General features: G+C 46.5%; 1 protein-coding gene across 1 annotated transcript in view; it reads left to right on the forward strand.

Annotated features, from left to right (window-relative positions):
- Positions 1-23,985, forward strand: part of gabrg3 (gamma-aminobutyric acid type A receptor subunit gamma3) — a 644,954-nt gene that overhangs the window by 231,051 nt on the left and 389,918 nt on the right. The window contains exon 5 of the mRNA XM_033023452.1: positions 853-1,073. Coding sequence (XP_032879343.1) covers positions 853-1,073 — 221 coding nt within the window. The remainder of the gene's footprint in view (positions 1-852; positions 1,074-23,985) is intronic.

Genomic DNA, 23,985 nt, shown 5'->3' on the forward strand with positions numbered 1-23,985 from the left:
CGTGGGGGCGGGAGCGTCTACCTTCCCGTGCAGGTCTATAGCACCTGCCCACTGTGTTGGACAAATATTGACTAAATACATGGGAGAGAAAGAATCATCTGAATTTCAAGATGGGATGGGTCCTTCTACACACCATATGAACCTCATTTAAAGGGACACCTTTGACAGTACTGTTTGGGATTGTTGGCCTTGATTTTATATTCAAATCTCTTGTTTCTAGACTCTCAAGAGGGTGACTCCCACTGATCCACGTTAACACTTTAAGATCATTTAGCCTAAATATAGTAGTAATTATCCAAAATTCCCCAATAGAATGTCAAAGCACATCACTATAAAAACATTGTAAAAAACAATTAAATAACATTTGGACAGGTACATGGATCGGAAAGTTTAAAGGGACATGGGCCAAACATGGACAGATGGGACATGGGGCCAAGAATTATTCTCCTTGGCTATGGATGTGGAGAGGATGGTCCACCAGTGGTAAAGTCCAGGACTAGAGGTCATAGCCTCAGGATTAAAAGATGTTCCTTTAGGAAGGAGATTCGGAGGAAATTCTTTAGTCAGAGGGTGGTGAACCTGTGGAATTCTTTGCCACAAAAGGCTGTGGAGGCCAAATCAATGGATTATTTTTATGGCAGATAGATCAATTCTTGATTAGTATGGGTGTCAGGGGTTATGGGGAGAAGGCAGGAGAATAGGGTTAGGCGGAAGAGATAGATCAGCCATGATTGAATGGTGGAGTACACTTGATGGGCCGAATGGCCTAATTGTACTCCAATCACTTTATGAACTATGTATTTATTCCATTCATGTTCAGTCTTAAACAAGCACTGCCTTTTCTTTTTGCAGGAGTATACGATCGACATCTTTTTTGCTCAAACCTGGATTGACAGTCGCCTACGGTTCAACAGTACGATGAAATTGATCACTCTGAACAGCAACATGGTGGGCCTCATATGGGTACCAGACACCATCTTTAGAAACTCCAAGATGGCCGATGCTCATTGGATCACCACACCGAATCAGCTACTTAGGATATGGAACGATGGGAAAATCTTGTATACCTTGAGGTGAGTTTAAGAAATGTCTTGCAATGTAACAGAAATGTTTAGCTCCCTCCTATTTTAACGATCTAAACCATTTTGAGGACAACTTGGTTCCGCCAAATTCTTTTTATTTTTTTTAATTAATTTTTAATTTTTAATTTTTTAATATTTATTTTATTAGACTTGAGTATAGAAGTTGGGATGTAATGTTAAAATTGTACAAGGCATTGGTGATGCCAATTCTGGAGTATGGGGTACAATTTTGGTCGCCTAATTATAGGAAGGATGTCAACAAAATAGAGAGAGTACAGAGGAGATTTACTAGAATGTTGCCTGGGTTTCAGCAACTAAATTACAGAGAAAGGTTGAACAAGTTAGGGCTTTATTCTTTGGAGCGCAGAAGGTTAAGGGGGGACTTGATAGAGGTTTTTAAAATGATGAGAGGGATAGACAGAGTTGACGTGGAAAAGCTTTTCCCACTGAGAGTAGGGAAGATTCAAACAAGGGGACATGACTTGAGAATTAAGGGACTGAAGTTTAGGGGTAACATGAGGGGGAACTTCTTTACTCAGAGAGTGGTAGCTGTGTGGAATGAGCTTCCAGTGAAGGTGGTGGAGGCAGGTTCGTTTTTATCATTTAAAAATAAATTGGATAGTTATATGGATGGGAAAGGAATGGAGGGTTATGGTCTGAGCGCAGGTAGATGGGACTAGGGGAGAATACGTGTTCGGCACGGACTAGAAGGGTCGAGATGGCCTGTTTCCGTGCTGTAATTGTTATATGGTTATATTATATGGTTAGAAGCAATTGTGCAAGGAGAAAGTAATCGACATAACAATGATGCAATTTTCGTACAGCTTCAATTTTAACATTTTATAAACTAATAACTAAATCGGGAAAAAGAGAAAAAAGGAAAGAAGGGAAAGGAAGAAGAAAAGAAAAAGAAAAGAGAGAATTTCGAAAAAGACACGAAAGAGAAAAAAGAAAAACCCCTGAACTAACGAAGAAGTGAAAAAAGCGGAGATATATCCCACTACCCTTCCCTACGCCCGCTCACCGAACCCCAGCGTTGGTTTTGAGTTTGTGTTCAACCATTATGTTGTTGGAGAAATTCAATCAAATTCTTTCCCACCACGGTGCCCAGGAAGCTCTAGTGAGGTGGGAGGGGAGACAGGCTTTTTTGTGACCTTGTTCAATCTATTTTCTGCATTGTACTGCATTACAGGAGAGTACGGTAGAATCCTAGAATTGTACAACATAGAAACAGGCCATTGGGCCCACCACATCCATGTTGACTATTGAGCAGCCTTCCACTGAAGTTGGACACAAAAACATGGAGTAACTCAGCGGGTCAGGCAGCATCTCTGGAGAAAAGGCAGATGGGATTAGGGGAAAATAATTGTTCGGCACGGACTTGTAGGGCCGAGATGGCCTGTTTCCATGCTGTAATTGTTATATGGTTATATGGTTATAAAAGGAATAGGTGACATATCGGCTCAAGACCCTCCTTCAGACTCAGGTGAGAGGGGACAGTGAGATATGAAAAGGTAGGTAGACACACAATGCTGGAGTAACTCAGCGGGTGAGGCAGCATCTATGGAGAGAAGGAATTGGCAACGTTTCGGGTCTCGACCCGAAACTTCGCCAATTCCTTCTCTCCATAGATGCTGCCTCACCCACTGAGTTACTCCAGCATTTTGTGTCTACCTTCCCTTTTACCAGCAACTGCAGTTCTTTCTTAAACGATATAATACATCCACTAAAACAAATTATTGAAGGATATGCAAAGACTTTGATCTGTCCTTTTGCTTATCTTTCATTAATATGTTCTAAGTACCGTTTCATGTCTGTCAGTTCCCTCTCCCCTGACTCTCGGTCTGAAGAAGGGTCGCGACCTGAAACGTCACCTATTCCTTTTCTCCGGAGATGCTGGCTGATCCGCTGAGTAATGGGCCTGTCCCACTTAGGCAACTTTTCAGCGGACTGCCGGTGACCGTCAAGTTGCCGGCAGTCGCCTGTAAAAACGGCAACTGGAACGGGCGACTGTCAGAGTGGAACACATACAAACACATCGCTTCCTTCTGCAGCCTGTTATGCAGGCGGGGGACAGGGCAAGCGAGGGGAGCACTGTCTTAAAAATTCACGCGGTGCAAAGCCAAGGCGAAACAGACACACAGACATGAATAGGAAGGTTGGTGCTGTACAAAGACGGCTAAAGCACAGTGTATGGTAAGTCCATACTAGGGGGGCGCTGTCCTGTGCACGGCTGCCCAGCCAGCAGCTGTCTGTCCCTTCTTCTTTTTATTTTAATTTTAAGTTAGTTAAAGTGTTTTGTTGGAGGTCTAGACTTTTTTGTGTGTGGGGGGGGGGGGGGGGGGGGAGGGGGGAAACTACCTTTCAGGGTCCCTACCTGGTCGGAGAGGCGGCTTTTCTTCGGGATGCAGCTTCGACCTGTCCTTGCGGCCTACCAGCGGGCCTGGAGCGGCGTTTCCTGTCGGGGACCACCCAGAACCACGGCTTTCGGCGGCGGCACAGCGCTGGAACGCTATCGCGGAGCGGGCGATGCCTTGCCTGGGTCGCCGCGCTGGAGCTCCGGTGAGCTGAGACCGCCGGGAACAACATCGCGGAGCTGCGGGTCTGAGGAGCGGCCAACTGCGGGCGGCGGCGCTGACTTTACACCGGGAGCCTGGGATCTCGCGACGAGATCGCCAGTTGTGGAGCTCCAACCGGCGCGGCCTTGTCGGCTTCGGAAGCCGCGGCCTCCAGTGCGGAAGCGGCCGTTCCAGGGTTCCCAGGCCGCTGGGAGGACTCTCCCGACGCCGGAGCAACATCACCCGGCGAGAATGGCCAGGAACATCGGGCCTCCGTAGAGGCAACTGTGGAGGCCTCAATGGGCCCAACTATGGGTGAACTGGGGTTGGGGACTGGACTTTGTGCCTTCCCTCATGGTGGGAGCCATTGTGGGGGGATGTTCTTTATGTTTAAAACTCTTATTAATGTTCAGATTCAGATTCAGATTCAGATTCAATTTTAATTGTCATTGTCAGTGTACAGTACAGAGACAACGAAATGCATTTAGCATCTCCCTGGAAGAGCGACATAGCAAATGATTTAAATAAATAATAATAAGTGATAATAAGTGTCCGGGGGGTGGGGGGGTGATTGGCAGTCACCGAGGTACGTTGTTGAGTAGAGTAACAGCCGCCGGGAAGAAGCTGTTCCTGGACCTGCTGGTTCGGCAACGGAGAGACCTGTAGCGCCTCCCGGATGGTAGGAGGGTAAACAGTCCATGGTTGGGATGAGAGCAGTCCTTGGCGATGCTGAGCGCCCTCCGCAGATAACGCTTGCTTTGGACAGACTCAATGGAGGGGAGCGAGGAACCGGTGATGCGTTGGGCAATTTTCACCACCCTCTGCAATGCCTTCCGGTCGGAGACAGAGCAGTTGCCATACCATACTGTGATGCAGTTGGTAAGGATGCTCTCGATGGTGCAGCGGTAGAAGTTCACCAGGATCTGAGGAGACAGATGGACCTTCTTCAGTCTCCTCAGGAAGAAGAGACGCTGGTGAGCCTTCTTGATCAGAGTTGAGGTATTGTGGGTCCAAGAGAGGTCATCGGAGATGTTGACTCCCAGGAACCTGAAGCTAGAAACACGTTCCACCTCCACAATGTTATGTCTGTATTCCTTCTTTATGTGCTGCAAAATGGCAAAAAGCATTTCACTTCACTACACCTAGGTGTATGTTAATGTGACTAATAAAATACCTTTGATACCTTTAAAAGAGGGTGGGAGAAGAGGAGAGAATGAGGGAGAAGGAGTGGAGACAACTTTTAAGAAGCCAGAGATACACGGCTGTGAAGCTCGGCGGACATTTAACATTACCGGTCGGTTATCCTTGGTTCTGAAAACTACTGCTCACCATTTTTTTTCCCAATGAAATCCACCAGTCAGCACCGGCTACAACCTATGAGAACCTCCGAGATCCTTCGACCTCCTGGCAACTCACTTGGACCTCCTGGCGACCCACCCACGGCACGAGAAATCTCGCTACTCTCCATGGCAGCTTCATTGTAGTCGCCGCAAATTTTTCAACATGTTGAAAAATTCACGGAGACCATAATGAGGCTGCGACTAGTTCACAGAATGCGGGAACATCTCACGACCATGAAGGCGACTATCCGGCAACCACCCGCAAACATGTGGCGACCGTGTGGCGACTGCATAGTCTCCTGTAGTCGCCTAAAAAGTTGTCTAAGTGGGACAGGCCCATTACACCAGCTTTTTGTGTCTGTCTCCGTCAGTGCATAATAAGCATGGAGATACACTCTGCCGCCAAAAAGGAGTGAAAGATTAAAGTTTTAAATACATTTGCTTGTCACATTTAATGATGTAATCTCCCGCCTAAACTTGAGTCCACTTTCCTGAGATGCAAATCATTTGTTACAAATGACATAATACTCCAGAAGACAATTTAGAACAGAGTGTGCGTTGCCTTTGTATAAAAGCAACTTAAAACTAATCCCTCTCTTCTAATTTCTCCCCTTATGGGCCTGTCCCACTTAGGCGATTTTTTAGGCAACTACAGGCGACTAGATTGTCGCCACATGTTTGCCGGTGGTCGCCGGGAGTAGTCTCCTCAGTCGCGCAAAAAGTCGTAGCGTCTTTCTAGTTGGCGCTAAATTTTCAACATCCTGCGACAGTGGGTTTGACGCCAATGAGCGTAGCTTGACATCTCCTGATGTAGGTGCTGTCGTAGGTTGTCGCCAGGATGACGTAGGTTGTCGTTTTTTTGGCGACCTGCTACGATTATTACAGTCGCCGGCAGTTGGCTAAAAAATCGCCAAGTCGGACAGGCCCATAAGCTGTGTTTTTAAGAACTTATCGCAGTTTCATTAACATCGGTTGTGGACTTTTCCTCAAACATATAGCAATGCAGTTCAAAAATTACTTTGGAGACAGGAGTTTATCTTGTATTTGTTAATGAGGTAGGCAGCATCAATTAAAGATTGAAAACAGGGGAAACTTTATTTTGCATGTGACACAGAAGGGCTTGTTTTGAAAGACCTATACCATATGCTAGAGATGTTAAGAACATTTTGACAGCCAGCTAAGCTGTGGCCATAGCTTATCCAGATGCCTAAGTTTATATTGGTATAATTTCCCCCTACCCCTTCATTCTGTCACCATAACATGGCTCAACTTCCAAGGAGAAAGCCTTTGTTTCCAAGCAGCGGCACGGTGGCGTAGCGGTAGAGTTGCTGCGTTACAGCGCCTACAGCGCAAGAGACCCAGGTTTGATCCCGACCACGGGTGCTGTCTGTACGGATTTTGTACATTCTCCCCTTGACTGCGTGGGTTCTTTCTGAGAACTTCGGTTTCATCCCACACTCCAAAGGCTCGGTATAAGTATAAATCGTTCCTAGTGCAGGATAGTGTTAATGTGCGGGGATTGCTGGTCGGTGTGGAATCGATGGGTCGAAGGGCCTGTTTCCACGCTGTATCTCGAAACTAAACTAAACTAAACAAGTATCAAGACTCTCCAGCAACTTGGCATGGGAAATCATCAGAATGCAAGCTTGGTCTTCTCTCGCAGGTCAACATCGGTTTGCCATTGATAGGAGGTTCTGGGCCAAAACTGCTTGTAGAATACAACGCTCTGGCAAAGAACGCATACACAAATGTGAAGAAGTGAGTCAGAAATGGACAATAAAAAAAACTAAATGAGGACATCAGGGAATGTGAAAAGAAATGTCAAGCATGTCTATAAATACATCGGTAACAAGCAGGTATAAAATAATTTGAAATATAAGAGACACTTGAAGATTTCTGAAGATGACACTTATCAAGGGAGGAACTAAGCATTTGAAGTGTTTTTCTCTAGTTTCAAAGTAGAGACTGTCTCATCAGAATTTCAAGTCAAATTGGGGAGGGGGGTGGGGGGGGGGGGAAGGAATAGCAAGAGCATTTGGAAAATGCACAGATTAAAGTGACTAGGGTGATAGTGGAAGCAGAGATTGTGAATATTAACAGGGGAATTTAGTAGCTGTTTGTTGGATAGGTCATTTAAGGTGAAGATATGTTGAGAGCAATTCAAATGTACTGCAGAATCCTTTCTGATTTTGTATTTACCCAATTCCCCAATTACTGGAAGCAGACACACTGGAAAAACTTCAAAGAGTATACTCCATGTCGAGGACAAGACAAAAGGACAATTGAGTAAGAGTGACAAAGTGGAATAGCTGTACATAATATATTCAAATCTTTCTAAGATAGCTGGAGTATTTGAAAATAAACTTTAGACTTTCGAGATGCAGTGCGGAGACAGAACCTTCGGCCCACCGAGTCCAGTCTGACCAGCAATCTCCCTGTACACTACGCGAGGGACCATTTATAATTTTACCGGAGTCAATTAACCTACAAACCTGCACGTCTTTGGAGTGTGGGAGGAAACCGAAGCACCCGGAGAAAACCCACGCGGTCACAGGGAGAACATACAAACTCCGTACAGACAGCACCAATAGTCAGATTCAAAGCTGGCACTCTTGTGCTGTAAGGCAGCAACTCTACCACTATGCCGCTATGACACCTTAAATTTAATTTGATACCTAATTTACAAAAAAAAGCTGATATCACCAACAACCTGACTCGCTGAGTTACAATAGACAATAGGTGCAGGAGTAGGCCATTCGGCCCTTCGAGCCAGCACCGCCATTCAATGTGATCATGGCTGATCATCCCCAATCAGTACCCCGTTCCTGCCCTCTCCCCATATCCCCAGACTCCGCTATTTTTTAAGAGCCCTATCTAGCTCTCTCTTGAAAGTATCCAGAGAACCTGCCTCCACCGCCCTCTGAGGCAGAGAATTCAGATCGGGACTCAGACTGAGGCAGACTCACAACTCTCTGTGTGAAAAAGTGTTTCCTCGTCTCCGTTCTAAATGGCTTACCCCTTATTAATTCAGGTTACACCAGCAATTTGTGTCTATCTTCGTAGTAAACCAGCATCTGCAGTTCCTTCTTACACACAAAAAATCACGACCACTCTTCCCCAAAAACGTCCTAATTTCCTGAGTTATCACCAATCTCATCTCATGTTCCAGATCTGTTATCCAATGGACCCCCTTTTCATGTTGAGCTAGTAAACTAAATGGAAACCAGCCCCAAGAAGAGTAAGGTGATGTGCCTCAGTGACTATCGACCAGTGGCACTAACGCCTGTGGTGATGAAGTGCTTTGAGAGGTTGATCATGGCGCAAATCAACTCCTACCTCGACAAGAACCTGGACCCACTGCAGTTCGCTTACCACCACAACAGATCAACGGTGGATGGGATCTCGCTGGCCCTCCACTCCACTCTGGACCACTTGGACAACAAAAACTCATATGTCAGGATGTTATTCATTGATTACAGCTCGGCATTTAATACAATCATCCCCTCCAAGCTGGTTACAGAACTGGGTCTCTGCACATCCCTCTGCAATTGGATGCTCGACTTCCTCATTCACAGACCACAGTCTGTTCATATTGGTGGAAATGTGTCAGACTCGATAACAATCAGCACGGGAGCACCTCAAGACTGCATGCTCAGCAACCTGCTGTACTCACTCTATACTCATGACTGCGTAGCCGGTCATAGTGCGAACTCCATCATCAAGTTCGCTGACGATAACACTGTTGTGGGACGTATCACTGATGGGGATGTCAGAGTTTAGAAGAGAGATCGAGCAACTGTCCATATGGTGCCAGCACAATAACCTGACCCTCAACACCAGCAAAACCAAGGAACTGATTGTGGACTTTGGAAGGAGTAGGATAGGGACCCACAGTCCAGTTTATATCAACGGGTCGATGGTTGAAAGGGTCAAGAGCTTCAAATTCCTGGGCGTGCACATCTGTGAAGATCTTTCCTGGTCCGAGAACACTGATGCAATTATTAAGAAAGCACATCAGCGCCTCTACTTCCTGAGAAGATTACGGAGAGTCGGTTTGTCAAGGAGGACTCTCTCTAACTTCTGCAGGTGCACAGTAGAGAGCATGCTGGCCGATGGCATCGTGGCTTGGTTCGGCAATTTGAGCGCCCTGGAGAGGAAAAGACTACAAAAAGTAGTAAGCACTGCCCAGTCCATCATCGGCTCTGACCTTCCTTCCATCGAGGGGATTTATCACAGTCGCTGACTCAAAAAGGCTGGCAGTTTCATCAAAGACCCACACCATCCTGGCCACATACTCATCTCCCTGCTACCTTCAGGTAGAAGGTACAGGAGCCTGAAGACTGCAACGACCAGGTTCAGGAATAGCTACTTCCCCACAGCCATCAGGCTATTAAACTTGACTCGGACAAAACTCTGAACATTAATAACCCATTATCTGTTATTTGCACTTTATCAGTTTATTGATGCATGTGTGTATTTACGTATATAATGGTATATGGACACACTGATCTGTTTTGTAGTCAACGCCTACTATGTTCTGTTGTGCTGAAGCAAAGCAACAATTTCATTGTCCTGTCAAGGACACATGACAATAAACTCTCTTGAACTTGACTTGATATTCTCCGAAATTACTGTGTGATATGTGAATTAGTTAAATTTATAGGCATTATCGATAGTTGCGTGAAGAAGAATGCTATGTTGATTAAAGCTTGTAAATATATAAACAAAGCCAGGTGACATTTAATTTGGAGATGTACTGTTTACTTCAGTGGTCATAGAATTACAGTATCTACAGATTAAGTCAAAGAGGTTAATCTACAGATTAAGGGAGGTCAAAGAGGTTAAGGGAGATGGTTGGAGATTTGGTACTTGCTGGATGTCATCGCCATGGAGTTGTAATACATTGCATTTATAATTTACTAAACATGCATCATTTACTAAACAGACCACATTTCTAATATAGTTCTAAGTTTTGATGCAGGATGCAATTATCAGAACAAAATAGGAATTAGGTGACTGAGAGAGTTCCTTGTTGAGTGGTAGAAAGTACTAACAATGCACGTCACAGATTGAACCCAAACACCAAGTTCAAGGTATGAAGAAGGTCCTGATTATTAAAGGACATCTCATGACCGCAGAATATCCCAAAGTATTCCGGTACCAATACAATACTTCTGAAGTGTGCTCGCCATTGTAATATAGGAAGCATAGGTCAAAATGCAGACAGCCAATTTCAATTTTTGTAAATAGGTCAATTTTTTGCAAATTATGAATAATGGCCTGCAAAACAAAGGGCCTGTGAACGTGCTTCGCTCCTAGATTCGTCAATTCCTATATCTTGTGATTAAACTTGTAATCCTTGAATTAATAATGCCAATTGATTAGTGTGGAACTGTGTCTGATTATCTCCCATTTTGAAAGAACTGCATCCACTATTACTAAACATATACTGGGTGGTCGTTTCACTGAACACCTTAACTCAGTCCGCTTGGACCTACCTGATCTCTCGGTAGCTAAATACTTTAATTCACCTTCCCAATCCCACACTGATCTTTCTATCCTAGGTCTCCTCCATTGTCAGAGTGAGGCTAAACGCAAATTGGAGGAACAGCTCATATTTTGCTTGGCCAAATCAATATTCAGGTGTATGAATATTGATTTCATTAACTTCAAGTAACCCCGGCAATCCCTGTCTCCATCCCACCGCCACCCAAATCGCACCAGCTTCTTGTTTTCACCCAACAAACAGCTAACAATAACCTGTTTCCTTTATCATCGTAACTTTTTTGCATATCTTTCATTCATTGTTCTTTATCTCTCCACATCACCGTCTATATCTCTCGTTTCCCTTTCCCGTGACTTTCAGTCTGAAGAAGGGTTTCGGCATGAAACGTTGCCTATTTCATTCGCTCCATAGATGCTGCCGCACCCACTGAGTTTCTCCAGCATTTTTGTCTACCTTCTCTCCAAAGATGCTGCCTGTCCTGCTGAGTTACTCCAGCTTTTGGTGACTACTATTATATTGCTCTCCCTGATTCAAAATTGAAGTCAATCAGGATAAATGGAACACATTGGACAACAATGGCTGACCTTCAGATTTGTCCTATTCAGGACTTGATGCTCTAACGCAATCTTTTTAAGACAAGCTATAGACACAGGATTATCTTGCCAAGAGTCACAGCACTTTTTTAAAGTAGTAACTAACATTTAGTGTGTAGAAAGGAACTGCAAATGGTGGTTTAAACAGAAGACAGACACAAAGTGGGTCAGACAGCATATCTGGAGAAAAAGGATGGGTGACATTTCAGGAAGAAGAGTCCCGACCTGTAACAATTGGGTTCAATTAGCTGGTGTTGGTTCAGCTCTGCTGAACCTCATCAGGCTACTCCTTCAAGATTCAAGATTCAAGAGGATTCAAGAGAGTTTATTTTCATGTGTCCCTGATAGGACAATTAAATTCTTGCTTTGCTTCAGCACAACAGAACATAGCAGGCATGACTACAGAACAGATCAGTGTGTCCATATACCATTATATAAATATATACACACATGAATAAATAAACTGATAAAGTGCAAATAACAGATAATGGGCTATTAATGTTCAGAGTTTTGTCCGAGCCAGGTTTAATAGCCTGATGGCTGTGGGGAAGTAGCTATTCCTGAACCTGGTTGTTGCAGTCTTCGGGCTCCTGTACCTTCTATCTGAAGGTAGCAGCAAGATGAGTATGTGGTCAGGATGGTGTGGGTCCTTGATGATACTGCCAGCCTTTTTGAGGCAGCGACTGTGATAGATCCCCTCGATGGAAGGGAGGTCAGAGTCGATGATGGACTGGGCAGTGTTTACTACTTTTTGTAGTCTTTTCCTCTCCAGGGTGCTCAAGTTGCCGAACCAAGCCACGATGCAACCAGTCAGCATGCTCTCGACTGTGCACATGTAGAAAAAACCCAGGCATTGTAGCCAGAGGGGAGAAGGGAGAGGTTGGGATGTTGAGAGGTTGAGGAAGTGCGGGGCCTGCCTGCTAGCTGTGTTCCCCGGTCAGAGGTTCGAGGGTGACTGAGCCACTGGGACAAGCCCAAGACCACGAGTGCCATTGTGTGGTCAGGACTGGACTGCCTGTAAGAAGCCATGGACAGCCAGCGACACCCCTGAGGCTAAAACCGAGTGGCCAGGTCAAGCCTGAGATTGCCAGTGCCATTTCCCCGTCCAATGAGGGTCTGCGCCCACACACAGAGGAAAAGACTGAGCCGCCAGGATAATCCAAAGACCACCAGCGTCACCTCTTCAAGCCCCAAAGATTAGCCACGAGGATAAACCTGAGACCACCAGTGCCAGAGGAGGCAAGGGTGAACTGCAGGGAGAAGCCTGAGGTCGCTAAGTCTGCTCCATTGAGATCAGGACTGAGCTGCCAGGACAAGCCTGAGATCACTAGTGCCTCCGCAGATGAGCCCTGATGGCGAGGGCCAGCCCCCCCTCCCCATGTGGTCCTGGACTTTCTTATCACAGTAAAGAAAATATATCACGTGAGTTCACCATACTGAGAGTGTCCGTGTGGTCACTGCCGAACCTGGCATCGTCCCTGACGTCACAACCCCTTTATAATTTATTCTTTTATTAATATTTCTTCTTTAATCTTGAATCGGAACATCTTTCCACTGTGAACCAGCCATGACCTTGAACATCTCATGTTAAATCTCCTCTCCACCTTGTTTGCCTCAGAGTGAACAACTCCAGATTTTCCATTTGCAGAAGTCTGAAATCTCTAATTTTTGGATAAAAATTCAGTTTCAGTTCAGCTTATTGTCACGTGGGCAAGGTACAGTGAAAAGCTTTTGTTGCGTGCTATTCAGTCAGCGGAAAGACAATGCTTGATTACAATTGAGTAATTTACAGTGCAAAGGTACATGATAAGGGAATAACGTTCAATGCAAGGTGAAGCCAGTAAAGTCTGATCAAAGATAGTCCGAGGGTCACTGATGAGGTAGATAGTAGTTCAGGACTGCCCTCCAGTTGTGGTAAGATGATTATGTTGCCTGATAACAACTGGGATGAAACTGTCCCTGCATCTGGAGGTACAATACAATACAATACAATACAATTTATTGTCATTTGAGCCTCAGTGAGGCTCAAACGAAATTCTGTTTCCACAGCCATACAAACAAAGACAATTCCTAGACATACACACAATTTAATTCACACAAACATCCATCACAGTGGACCCACTGTGATGGAAGGCAAAGTCTTTTCTCTCCCCTGTTCTCCATGTCTCTCCCGATGTCCAAGCCCCAGGCGGGCGATGATAAGTCCCACGGCCATTTTAGGCCGCGCCGGGCGATTTACGGCCCCGCTCCCGGTCTAAAAGTCTCGAAGTTGGAGCCCCCGGCGGGCGCTGGAATGTCCCACGGCCATGAAGCCGCGCCAGGCGATGTACGTCCCCGCTCCGGGTCGTTCCAACCCCCGCGACACGGGCTGGAGAAGTCGCGTTGCGGGAGCTCCGGGAAGCGGTCTCTCTCTCCCCCCGGACCCGCGAGCTGCCGATGTGCCAGTCCACCGGACCTGCGGCTGCGTTTCTGGAGCCTCCGAGCCCCAGGAGTCGAGTCGCAGCAGCGAGTCACCACCGCTCCCCACGCTCCGAGGCCGGCCAGCCCCACGATGGTGAGTAGTCCGCAGCTCCGCAGTCTCCCGAGCCCCCGGGTCATTCAGGTTGGAGGCCGCTCCACGGTGCTAGGCCCCAACGACAACGGAGACCTGACAGGGAAAAGGTCGGGTCTCCCGGACAGGGAAGAGATTTTAAACGGTTTCCCCCTCCCCCCCCGCCCCCCACATATACACATTTAAACTAGTATTTAAAAAAAAACACCAACACTACATTTAACTAGACAAAAAATAAAAAAAGACAGACAGGCTGTAGGGGCTGCTGCAACGGGTGAGTCGCGCCGCCAACACAGGTGTGTGTTTTCACACTTCCATACATTTTGCCCGATGGAGAGGGGAGAAGAGGGAGTGGCCGGGGTGCGACCTGTCCCTGATTATGCTGCTGGCCTTGCCGAGGCAGTGTGATGTAAAATCTACAGATATTAGTAATCCTCAATAGATCAGTCAGCATCTGTGGGTAGAGAGACAAGTTAATATTTATTTCAGCAGAACAGATGCTGCCTCACCCGCTGAGTTTCTCCAGCATTTTTGTCTATCTTAAAAATTAACAGTGCGGCATGCTGGCGCAGCGGTAGAGTTGCTGCCTTACAGCGCTTGCAGCGCCAGAGACACGGGGTCGATCCCGACTACGGGTGCTTGTCTGTACGGAGTTTGTACGTCCTCCACAGGACCGTGTGGGGTTTCTCCAAGATCTTCAGTTTCCACCCACACAATCCAAAGACTTGCAGGTTTGTAGGTTAGTTGGCTTGGGTTTATATACTTGGTATAAGTGTAAATTGTCCATAGTGCATGTTCAAGTTCAAGTGAGTTTATTGTCATGCGTCCCTGATAGGACAATGAAATTCTTGCTTTGCTTCAGCACAACAGAACATAGTAGGCATTGACTATAAAACACATGAATAAATAAACTGATAAAGTGCAAATAACAGATAATGGGTTATTAATGTTCAGAGTTTTGTCTGAGACTTGTATACTTGTGTTAATGTGCAGGGATTGTTGGTCGGAACGGACTTAGTGGGCCAAAAGTGCGTGTTCCTAAGCTGTATTTCTAAATTTAAAAAAAAAACGAATCAATTAATTAATTAACATGTTTAAGGTGCGGACAGGAGGAGGGGGGTAAAGATCAGTCGACAATCCTGGTCGAAGAAGGGTCTCTACCCGAAACGTCACCTATTCCTTTTCTCCAGAGATGCTGTCTGACCCATTGAGTTAGTCCAGCTTTTTGTGCCTATGTTCGAAGGAATAGCATTGTAAGACACTATCAACCCAAAGTAGGTGAATGAGATTGGTGAGGATGGGTTCACCCACTTTGGATAGTATTCTCTGCCTTATGCCCCTGTCCCACTTAGGAAACCTGAACGGAAACCTCTGGAGACTTTGTTCCCCACCCAAGTTTCCGTGCGGTTCCCGGAGGTTCCCGGAGGTTTTTGTCAGTCTCCCAACCTGCTTCCACTACCTGCAACCTCCAGGAACCGCACGGAAGCCTTGGGTGGGGCGCAAAGTCTCCAGAGGTTTCCGTTCAGGTTTCCTAAGTGGGACAGGGGCATTAGCCACTCAAGTATGCATCTAGTTTAGCTTAGTTTACCGAGGCACAGTTACGTGCTATCCAGTCAGCGGAACGACTATAAATGATTACAATCAAGCCATCCACCGTGTGCAGATACTGGATTAGAAATTGGCCCATTGTAATAATTTGCTGTCAAGGCACTTTGCATTTGGAGGTGAAGGGTGCAGTTGGGGGATTCTGTGACCCTGTCCTGCATAAAGGAGAGGCAGCTGCCAACATTGCTGTCAAAGGCACTTTCACAGCCTATAGAAGGCACGAACGACTGAAAGCCTCTTTAATCAACCGCACACCAAATCTCTTATCTTAATGGATTTTCTTTCAACCTGGCGCAATCAGCCTCACTCACACAGGTCCTATTTTCTTTATGTATTGTCTCTCTGTATTACTGTCTCCTTGATTGTCGAAATCAAAGCGTCGACGTCGTGGGCTTCTCACGTAAATGTCTGGTGGTTTTTTGTGCGCGGTTCTAGTCGGCCCATTAAAGGAAGAATTTGGAGGCATTGAAGAGGGGTGCAACAGTGATTTACCAGACTGCTGCCGAGATAAGAAGGTATTCGCTATGAGGACAAACATGGATTGCTTTCTCTGGAGTGTCGGAGTCTGATGGGAGATCTGATAGAAGTGTGTATAAAATGATGAGAAGGAATAGATAGGGTAGACATTTGGAACCTTCCTCCCAGAGTGGAGATGTCATAGACTAAAGGACGTAGCTTTACGGTAAGAGGGATAACGTTTCAATATGTGTAGGGCAGGTGCCAGGAATACACTGCCAGGGGTGATGGTGGAGGCAGATATGATAGTGTTACAGAAGAGACTTTTGGATAGGCACGTGGGTATGCAGGGAATAGAGGGATATGGATCACATGCTCCTGCCGGGCAAATGATACGGAAGCTACAAATGATGCATCACCAGACTCAAGGGCCTGTCCCACTTGGGCGGCATTTGTGCGTCATTCACGCGACATCATTTACACGTCACGACGCACGATGCGCGCTTTGTGAGGTGCACGTGATGCGCGCATGGTGCGTGGGGACGTAGGCAGTGACGCGCGGTCACTCGCGGTGCCCCAGGATTTTGGGATGTTCAAAAACTTTGCGCGCCATCTGCGTGACACGCAAATGACGCCAAAGTGGGACAGGCCCTTCAGGAACAGCTTCTTTCTCTCCGTTATCAGGCTTCAGGAAACTTCCATAAATTAGGTTACCTTCTGATTCACCTCTACCCCATTGCAGACATTGGACTTTGTCTAGGGAACTGGGGTGCTCTTATGCTGAGAACTCTATTCTGAACTCTGTATCTTCCCCTTTGCTCTATCTATGGTACTTGGGATTGATGATTGTATTTATGTAGAGTATTATCTGATCTGATTTGATGACATGCAAAGCAAAGCTTTATGTTGTACCTGAGTGGCAATAATAAACCTAACCCCAAGCCAGCAATTATAGGCAGTTGTACTTCCACTTGCCAGTATGTCAATGGCCATGGGAAAGGGAAATTGTTTATTTGCTATTCCTTTCAATAACATTTTGTTCAAAGCACCTTCTTCAACTGGACGTGGCGTAGTTAATACGGCAGCATTTCCTCATGAAATCCATAATGTGAAATGAGTAGAAAGGATGCCTGAAGATAGACACAAAAAGCTGGACTAACTCAGCGGGTCAGACAGCATCTCTGGAGAAAAGATACAGGTTGAGACCCTTCTTCAGACTGGGAGTCAGGGGAAAGGGAAACAAGAGACATAGACAATGATATGGAGCAAATGAAAAAAACAAATGCAAAAAGGTTACAATGATAAAGGAAAAATTATTCGCTGTGGGCTGGCTGAAAACTAGTTACAGACAATGAGACTCAACAAGATGACTTTGAACCTAGTACATCGACTAGGGTGGGGGATCGATGGATAGAGAGGGGATGCAACGGTTACTTGAAGTCAGAGAAATCAATATTCATACCTCTGTGGAGCTCATATTTCGCTTGGGCAACTCGCAGTCTGAAGAAGGGTCTTGACCCAAAACATCACCGATTCCTTTTCACCACAGATGATGTCTGCTCCGCTGAGTTACTCCAGCTTTTTGTGACTATCTCCGGTTTAAACCCACATTCCTTCCTACACAGCTGGTTTTATTTCCTTCCACCTCGTTCCTGCAGGCATCTCTTCTTGCCTCACCCACTAAAGAAACCACATGATATTGCAGGTACTCCGCCACTGGGCACTTGGGCAGCACTGTGGCGCAGTGGTAGAGACGCTGCCTTGCAGCGCCAGAGACCCGGGATCAACCCAACCCATGGGTGCTGTCTGTACGTACATTCTCGCCGTGGCCCGCGTGGGTTTTCTCCCGGATCTCCGGTTTCCTCCTGCACTCCAAAGACATACAGGTTTGTAGGTTAATTTGCTTGGTAATATATTTAATTGTCGCTAGTGCGTGTCCGAGTAGTGTAAATCTGCGGGGATCGCTGGTCGGCGCGGACTCGGTAGACCGAAGGTCGTATTTCCGCTCTGTATCTCTAAACTAAACCAAACTAAACTAAATCTGACACAAAAATCAATTTATTGAACGGGCCACTTAACAGCATTCAATTTTTTTTTTACCATTTGACATTAAAGATGATATTTTGTGGTTGGGGAATGAGGTTAATTGTCGGTGGTTTCGACTGATGAAACAGTGACATGTTGGACAGGATTGAATTGTGCAAAAAAGGAAATGGCTGAAAATGCCACCCTTGGCATTCGCATCAACGTTTGGTGACATTTGTCGACAAGTAGATGAAAAGCTAAAAAGGCAGGCATTGATCTTACTGATATGAATGAGCTTGTTGAATAACTGCAGAATCTATCATCACGACTTGGACCTTCACGGAGAGGCATTTTGAGCGTCTTTGATGCATCTCGTCAATTGCCATTGATTCTTTCCTGAGGTTTATCCTGTCTGCAGTTTCTCTCGACACAGCGTCTCTGCTTCTGCAAGTGATCAGCAAAATGCGAAACCTCCTTCTCACAAAAGGGGAGGGTGGCACAATAGCGCAGCGGTAGAGTTGCTGCCTTACAGCGCCAGAGGCCTGGGTTCGATCCTGACTATGGGTGCTTGTCTGTACGGCTCTGAGCTCCCCACCATCGAAGGGATCTATCGCAGTCGCTGCCTCAAAAAGGCAGCCCACATCATCAAAGACCCACACCATCCTGGTCACACACTCATCTCTCCATTACCATCGGGAAGAAGGTACAGGAGCCTGAAATCTGTAACATCCAGGTTCAGGAACAGCTACTTCCCCACAGCCATCAAGCTATGATGTCACACAATGTCAAATATGCTCTGAACAGTCTATTATTAACATTGCACTTTATCTGTTTATTTATGGTCTATGGTCTACAGACACACTGAACTTTTATCTCCCATTCTGTATTATGTTTACATATTCTGTTGTGCTGCAGCAAGTAAGAATTTCATTGTCCTATCTGGGACACATGACAATAAAACTCTCGGAGCTGAGGCGGCGGGACTCGGAGCTGAGGCAGCGGGACTCGGAGCTGAGGCAGCGGTGGCCCGACTCGCTGAGGCAGTGGGACTCGGAGCTGAGGCAGCGGGACTCGGAGCTGATGCAGCGGGACTCGGAGCTGAGGCAGCGGTGGCCCGACTCGCTGAGGCAGTGGGACTCGGAGCTGAGGCAGCGGTGGCCCGACTCGCTGAGGCGGCGTTCCGGCTTTCGGCAGCGGCGACATCACCACGGAGGTCCGCTGGACTAGAGGGCAGCATCTTCGGCCTGGATCACCTCAGCGCAGAGGGAGAACAAGGAGGGAAGAGACAGAGGCTAAGACCTTTGCCTCCATCACAGTGAGGAGGTGCTTGGTGAACTCACTGTGGTGGATGTTAATTTGTGTTTATTGTGTGTTTTGTTATTTATTATTATTGTGTATGACTGCAGGCAACGACATTTCGTTCAGACCGAAAGGTCTGAATGACAATAAAGGAATCAAATTCAAATTCAAATTCAAGTTCTTGATTCTTCACTCTTGACCTGCATGGGATCTCCAGTTTCTTCCCACACTCCAAAGACGTACATTGGCTTGGTGCAATTGTAAAGAAAAATCTCCCTAATGTGTGTAGGATAGTGTAATTTAGTTTAGTTTATTGTCACGTGTACTGAGCTACAGTGAAAAGCTTTTGTTGCGTGCTAACCAGTCAGCAGAAAGACTATACATGATTACAATCGATCCATTTACAGTGCATAGATACATTATAAGGAAATAATGTTTAGTGGATGGTAAAGCCAGCAAGGATAGTCCGTGGGTCATCAAAGAGGTAGATCATAATTCAGTACTGCTCTCTAGATGTGGTAGGATGATTCAGTTGCCTGAAAACAGCTGGGAAGAAACTGTCCCCAAATCTGGTGGTGTGTGTTTTCACACTTCTATACCTTTTGCCTGATGGCAAAAGGTGGCCAGGGTGTGACTTGTCCTTGATTTTGCTGCTGGCCTTGCTGAGACAGCGTGAGGTAAAAATGGAGTCAATAGATGGGAGATTGGTTTGTGTGTTTGGGGATCGCTGGTTGGTGCGGACTCGGTGGGCCAAAGGGCCTCTTTCCGCGCAGTATCTCTAAACTAAACTAAACTGTAGATCAACCATATTAATCTCTATCAATATAGCCTTCACCACACATATTATAGAAACATGGAAACATAGAAAATAGGTGCAGGAGTAGGCCATTCGGCCCTTCGAGCCTGCACCGCCATTCAATATGATCATGGCTGATCATCCAACTCAGTATCCTGTACCTGCCTTCTCTCCATACCCCCTGATCCCTTTAGCCACAAGGGCCACATCTAACTCCCTCTTAAATATAGCCAATGAACTGGCCTCAACTGCCTTCTGTGGCAGAGAGTTCCAGAGATTCACCACTCTCTGTGTGAAAAATGTTTTTCTCATCTCGGTCCTAAAGGATTTCCCCTTTATCCTTAAACTGTGACCGCTTGTCCTGGACTTCCCCAACATCGGGAATAACCTTCCTGCATCTAGCCTGTCCAACCCCTTAAGAATTTTGTAAGTTTCTATAAGGTCCCCCCTCAATCTTCTAAATTCTAGCGAGTACAAGCCGAGTCTATCCAGTCTTTCTTCATATGAAAGTCCTGACATCGCAGGAATCAGTCTGGTGAACCTTCATTATGCATGATACACATTCCACCCTGTAATCCAGTCTGGGATTTAAAGTAGGAACGCAGCTACTGATAACAACCTGCTGGTCCCTTAGCTCGGCAGCCTGTAAGATGATGCAACGAGTGCAGCAATTTGTATTATTCTCTCTGCATAGGTTTTAATAAATGCTTTGTGGTTCACCTAATACTTTATAATGGTCTGATTACAAAACATAAACTAAAAGCCAAGTTAGCCGACAAACATCTTTGCAACCGGTTCCTACTCCAGGAGAACAAATTGGGAAGTTGGGCTTGACTGGCCCACAATGCGAATGATTCCAAGTGTAGACTGCTGCGTCTTACAATCATACTCATTACTCATCTCTGGCACAGAGCCGTAACTCCTCTCATCAATGGTACTAATGATGTCCTTTGTGATCATGACAAAGACAATATATCTATCTCGGATTGTCTGTAGCCGCTGATTTGATTGAGCACATCGCCCACTCCAATGTTTATCTACCACAGTCCAGCTGGATGCAACACCATCTCCCAGCTTGATTCCCATTTATCCGATTCTTACTCTCTGTCTCTGCAATCACTTTCAGGCCTAAACACACTGAGATATCCACGCTCTTCAATTCACCAAGAGTCAAACGGCATCGACCCGGCACTTCGTCCCGCTGAAAACCAGAAAGCACCCTTCTGCACAAACCCCACCCTAATCCTGTTTTAGCCTCCCCAAATTCCCATTAACTCCCCCCAAATTCTACCTCTCAACGACACCTTTTTGTTCAGCAGAGTGGCGCAGCGGTAGAGTTGCTGCAACACAGCACCAGAGACCCGGGTTTGATCCTGACTACAGGTGCTGGCTGTACATTCTCCCTGCACCCCCTCCCTGTTCACTCTCTCACGCCCTCTTCCCTGTGCCCCAACTGGATGTGCAGCCATTTTTCCCACAATCCTGACCTCTTTTCCCTTTCAACTTACCCCTGTCTCCTTCCTCCTGCATCCTTTCCTCTGGCTTCACATTTCATGCACCTTCCCTCCTTTATCTCCTGATCTCACTAGCATTTGTACAACCAGCTGTCAATCAGAACCTCCTCGTGATCTGATTCTCTCCGCAGATGCTTCCTGACTTGTCTATCACCTATCAGGCTTTGCCCTGCCCCTATTTCTCTTCCTGCTTTCTCCCCCCATTACAATCAGTCTTGAGAAGAGTCCTGACCTGAAATATTGCTTCTCCATGTTCTCCAGAGATGCTGCCTGACCCGTTGAGTTACTAGATCACTCTGTGTCTTTTTTGTAAACCATCTCTTTGTGTAGTTTAGTTTTTTGTGTTTTGCTTCATTGAAGTTGCTTAATGAAAGCTGTAGATGGTTTATGCATGCAACCTATAATGTAGCTACTTCAATACCACTAACCACGCCTTAGTCATCTCAGTATAACTGTGATACCTTCCCCTTGCTCCTCCCTTGGTTCCAGTACGCCTGAAGACTAGATGCAGTCAGTACTGGGACGTGCTTCACATGTGCCTTTATTAAATACTCAGTAAAGTTACAGTGTGCCAGACTTAACATCTTTACATGGTGTCAGCAAGTTAAACGCTCGCCTCCTGTTTATCGGGTTTTATTGGCTCCTAGTTTTACTAGTGTTTAATTCCCTCTTTGCCATGGCATTCTCGTGCCGCAAGCCCTCTCCCCTTATCTTTGACGCTGACATTGCGGAGCGATGGGCTACTTTCGTGTTGGACTACAACCACTTCATCAACATCGTGCACCGAAATGACCCTGAAGCGGTCAAAGCCTCACTCCTGTTGAACCTTGCCGGTCCCGATGCTATGAAGCGAGCTCAGACTTTCACCAACAATCCAGCGGTCCTGGATGACAACGACCAGGTCGTCGAGCCGGCGGAGTCTGCCAACGACCCGGTATGTCTCTTACGCAAGTTTGCGGAGATTTGTGACTTGCCCTCCAACCGTATATTGGAGCGGGCTAGATTCTTTACAAACAAACAGCAGCCTGATGAGCCTGTTGAATGTTTTATCGCTGACCTGCGCTACCTTGCCCAGCGGTGCCGTTTCGAGAACATGTGTGATCAGCTCACTAGAGATATTTTAGTCACCGGCATGCTAGATCAGAAGTTACGAGCAGAGCTGCTGCGAAGACCGGATCTCACCCTGACTGAGGCTATGCATGCATGCAGACTAGCTGAGGTGGTTGCCCCGCTACATGGGCAGAGGGGATCTGACAATCGGGCTATTAATCTGACTGGTGTTGCTATGCCCCGTCGCAAGCAAGACAAGGTTCGCCCTGCACCGCGGCTGACTTATGCCGCTCGGGTCCCGCTTGTCAAGAAGTGCCCCAACTGTAATTATGTCCACTCTATGCAGTCGCAGTGTCCAGCATTTGGTAAAGCTTGTAATTTCTGTAAGAAGATGAACCATTTATCAGCTGCCTGTCGCTCCCGTGGGAACGTTCCTCCAGCTCCCAGACAAGTTTTAAACAACCTACAACAAGTTGATAACGACTTCGGTTCCCAGTCTTCTGTCGACACTGCCCTCGACTCTGAGTCCAGTACTTCCATGGGAGATGCCAGTGTTTATTCTCTCCTTCATAATCAATCTCGCATTCCCGATCCTTCTGTACTAGTCACTGTCAACAACAAATCCTTCACTGCTAAGCTAGACACGGGGGCGAAGGTGAATGTTATGTCAACATCCCTGTTCAGGAAGATTAGAAATAATGAGCTGTTAACTGCCGATCGCTCCACATTGTGTGCTTATGGGGGAGAGGAGCTGAAACCTGTGGGGAGGGCCACCTTCCACTGTGTGCTGAAGAAATCTTTGCGAGACCTGTCGTTCTTCATTCTTGACTGCGACTGCGTGACTCTGTTGAGCAATCAGGCGTGTCAGGATCTCGGGCTGGTGTCCTTTGACCGTACTGTCCACGAAGTGCGGGTGATGCTGCATCCACTCTCTGAATACCCTGACCTATTCGATGATGAACTGGGTAAGCTGCCCCTTGTGTATAAGATCGCAACTGACCCGTCGGTTGTACCAGTGGTCCGTGCTCCGCACAGGGTGTCGTTTGCCATGAAGGGCAAGGTCGAAGCAATGCTGAAGAACATGGTTGCCATGGGAGTGCTTGAAGCTGTCAGCGAACCCACCGAGTGGGTCTCCACCATGGTCGCCACCATGAAGAAAGGTAAGAATGAGATACGGGTGTGCATCAACCCCAAAGACTTAAATCTAGCAATAAGACGTCCTCATTATCCCATGAGGACTGTAGAAGACGTTGCTGCCCAGGTCGGTCAGGCCACGGTGTTCTCTGTCCTTGATGCCAGGAGCTCATTCTGGCAAATACCTTTAGACAAACACTCCGCAGACTTAACCACTTTTGGCACCCCCTTCGGAAGATTCAAATTTTTGCAGATGCCGTTCGGCATCAACTCTGCTAGCGAAGTGTTTCAACGCTCCATGGAGCAACTGTTTGCTGGCCTGCCGTGTGCCATTATCGTGGATGACATCCTGGTTTACGGGAAAGATGCTGCTGAGCACGACCACAACCTCCGACGAATTCTAGACCGCGCTCGCCAGATCAACTTAAAACTCAACCTGTCAAAGTGCAAGTTCCGTGTAGCTGAAGTATCCTATG

This window comes from Amblyraja radiata, chromosome 6 (assembly GCF_010909765.2).
Source record: "Amblyraja radiata isolate CabotCenter1 chromosome 6, sAmbRad1.1.pri, whole genome shotgun sequence".
Classification (NCBI taxonomy): domain Eukaryota; kingdom Metazoa; phylum Chordata; class Chondrichthyes; order Rajiformes; family Rajidae; genus Amblyraja; species Amblyraja radiata.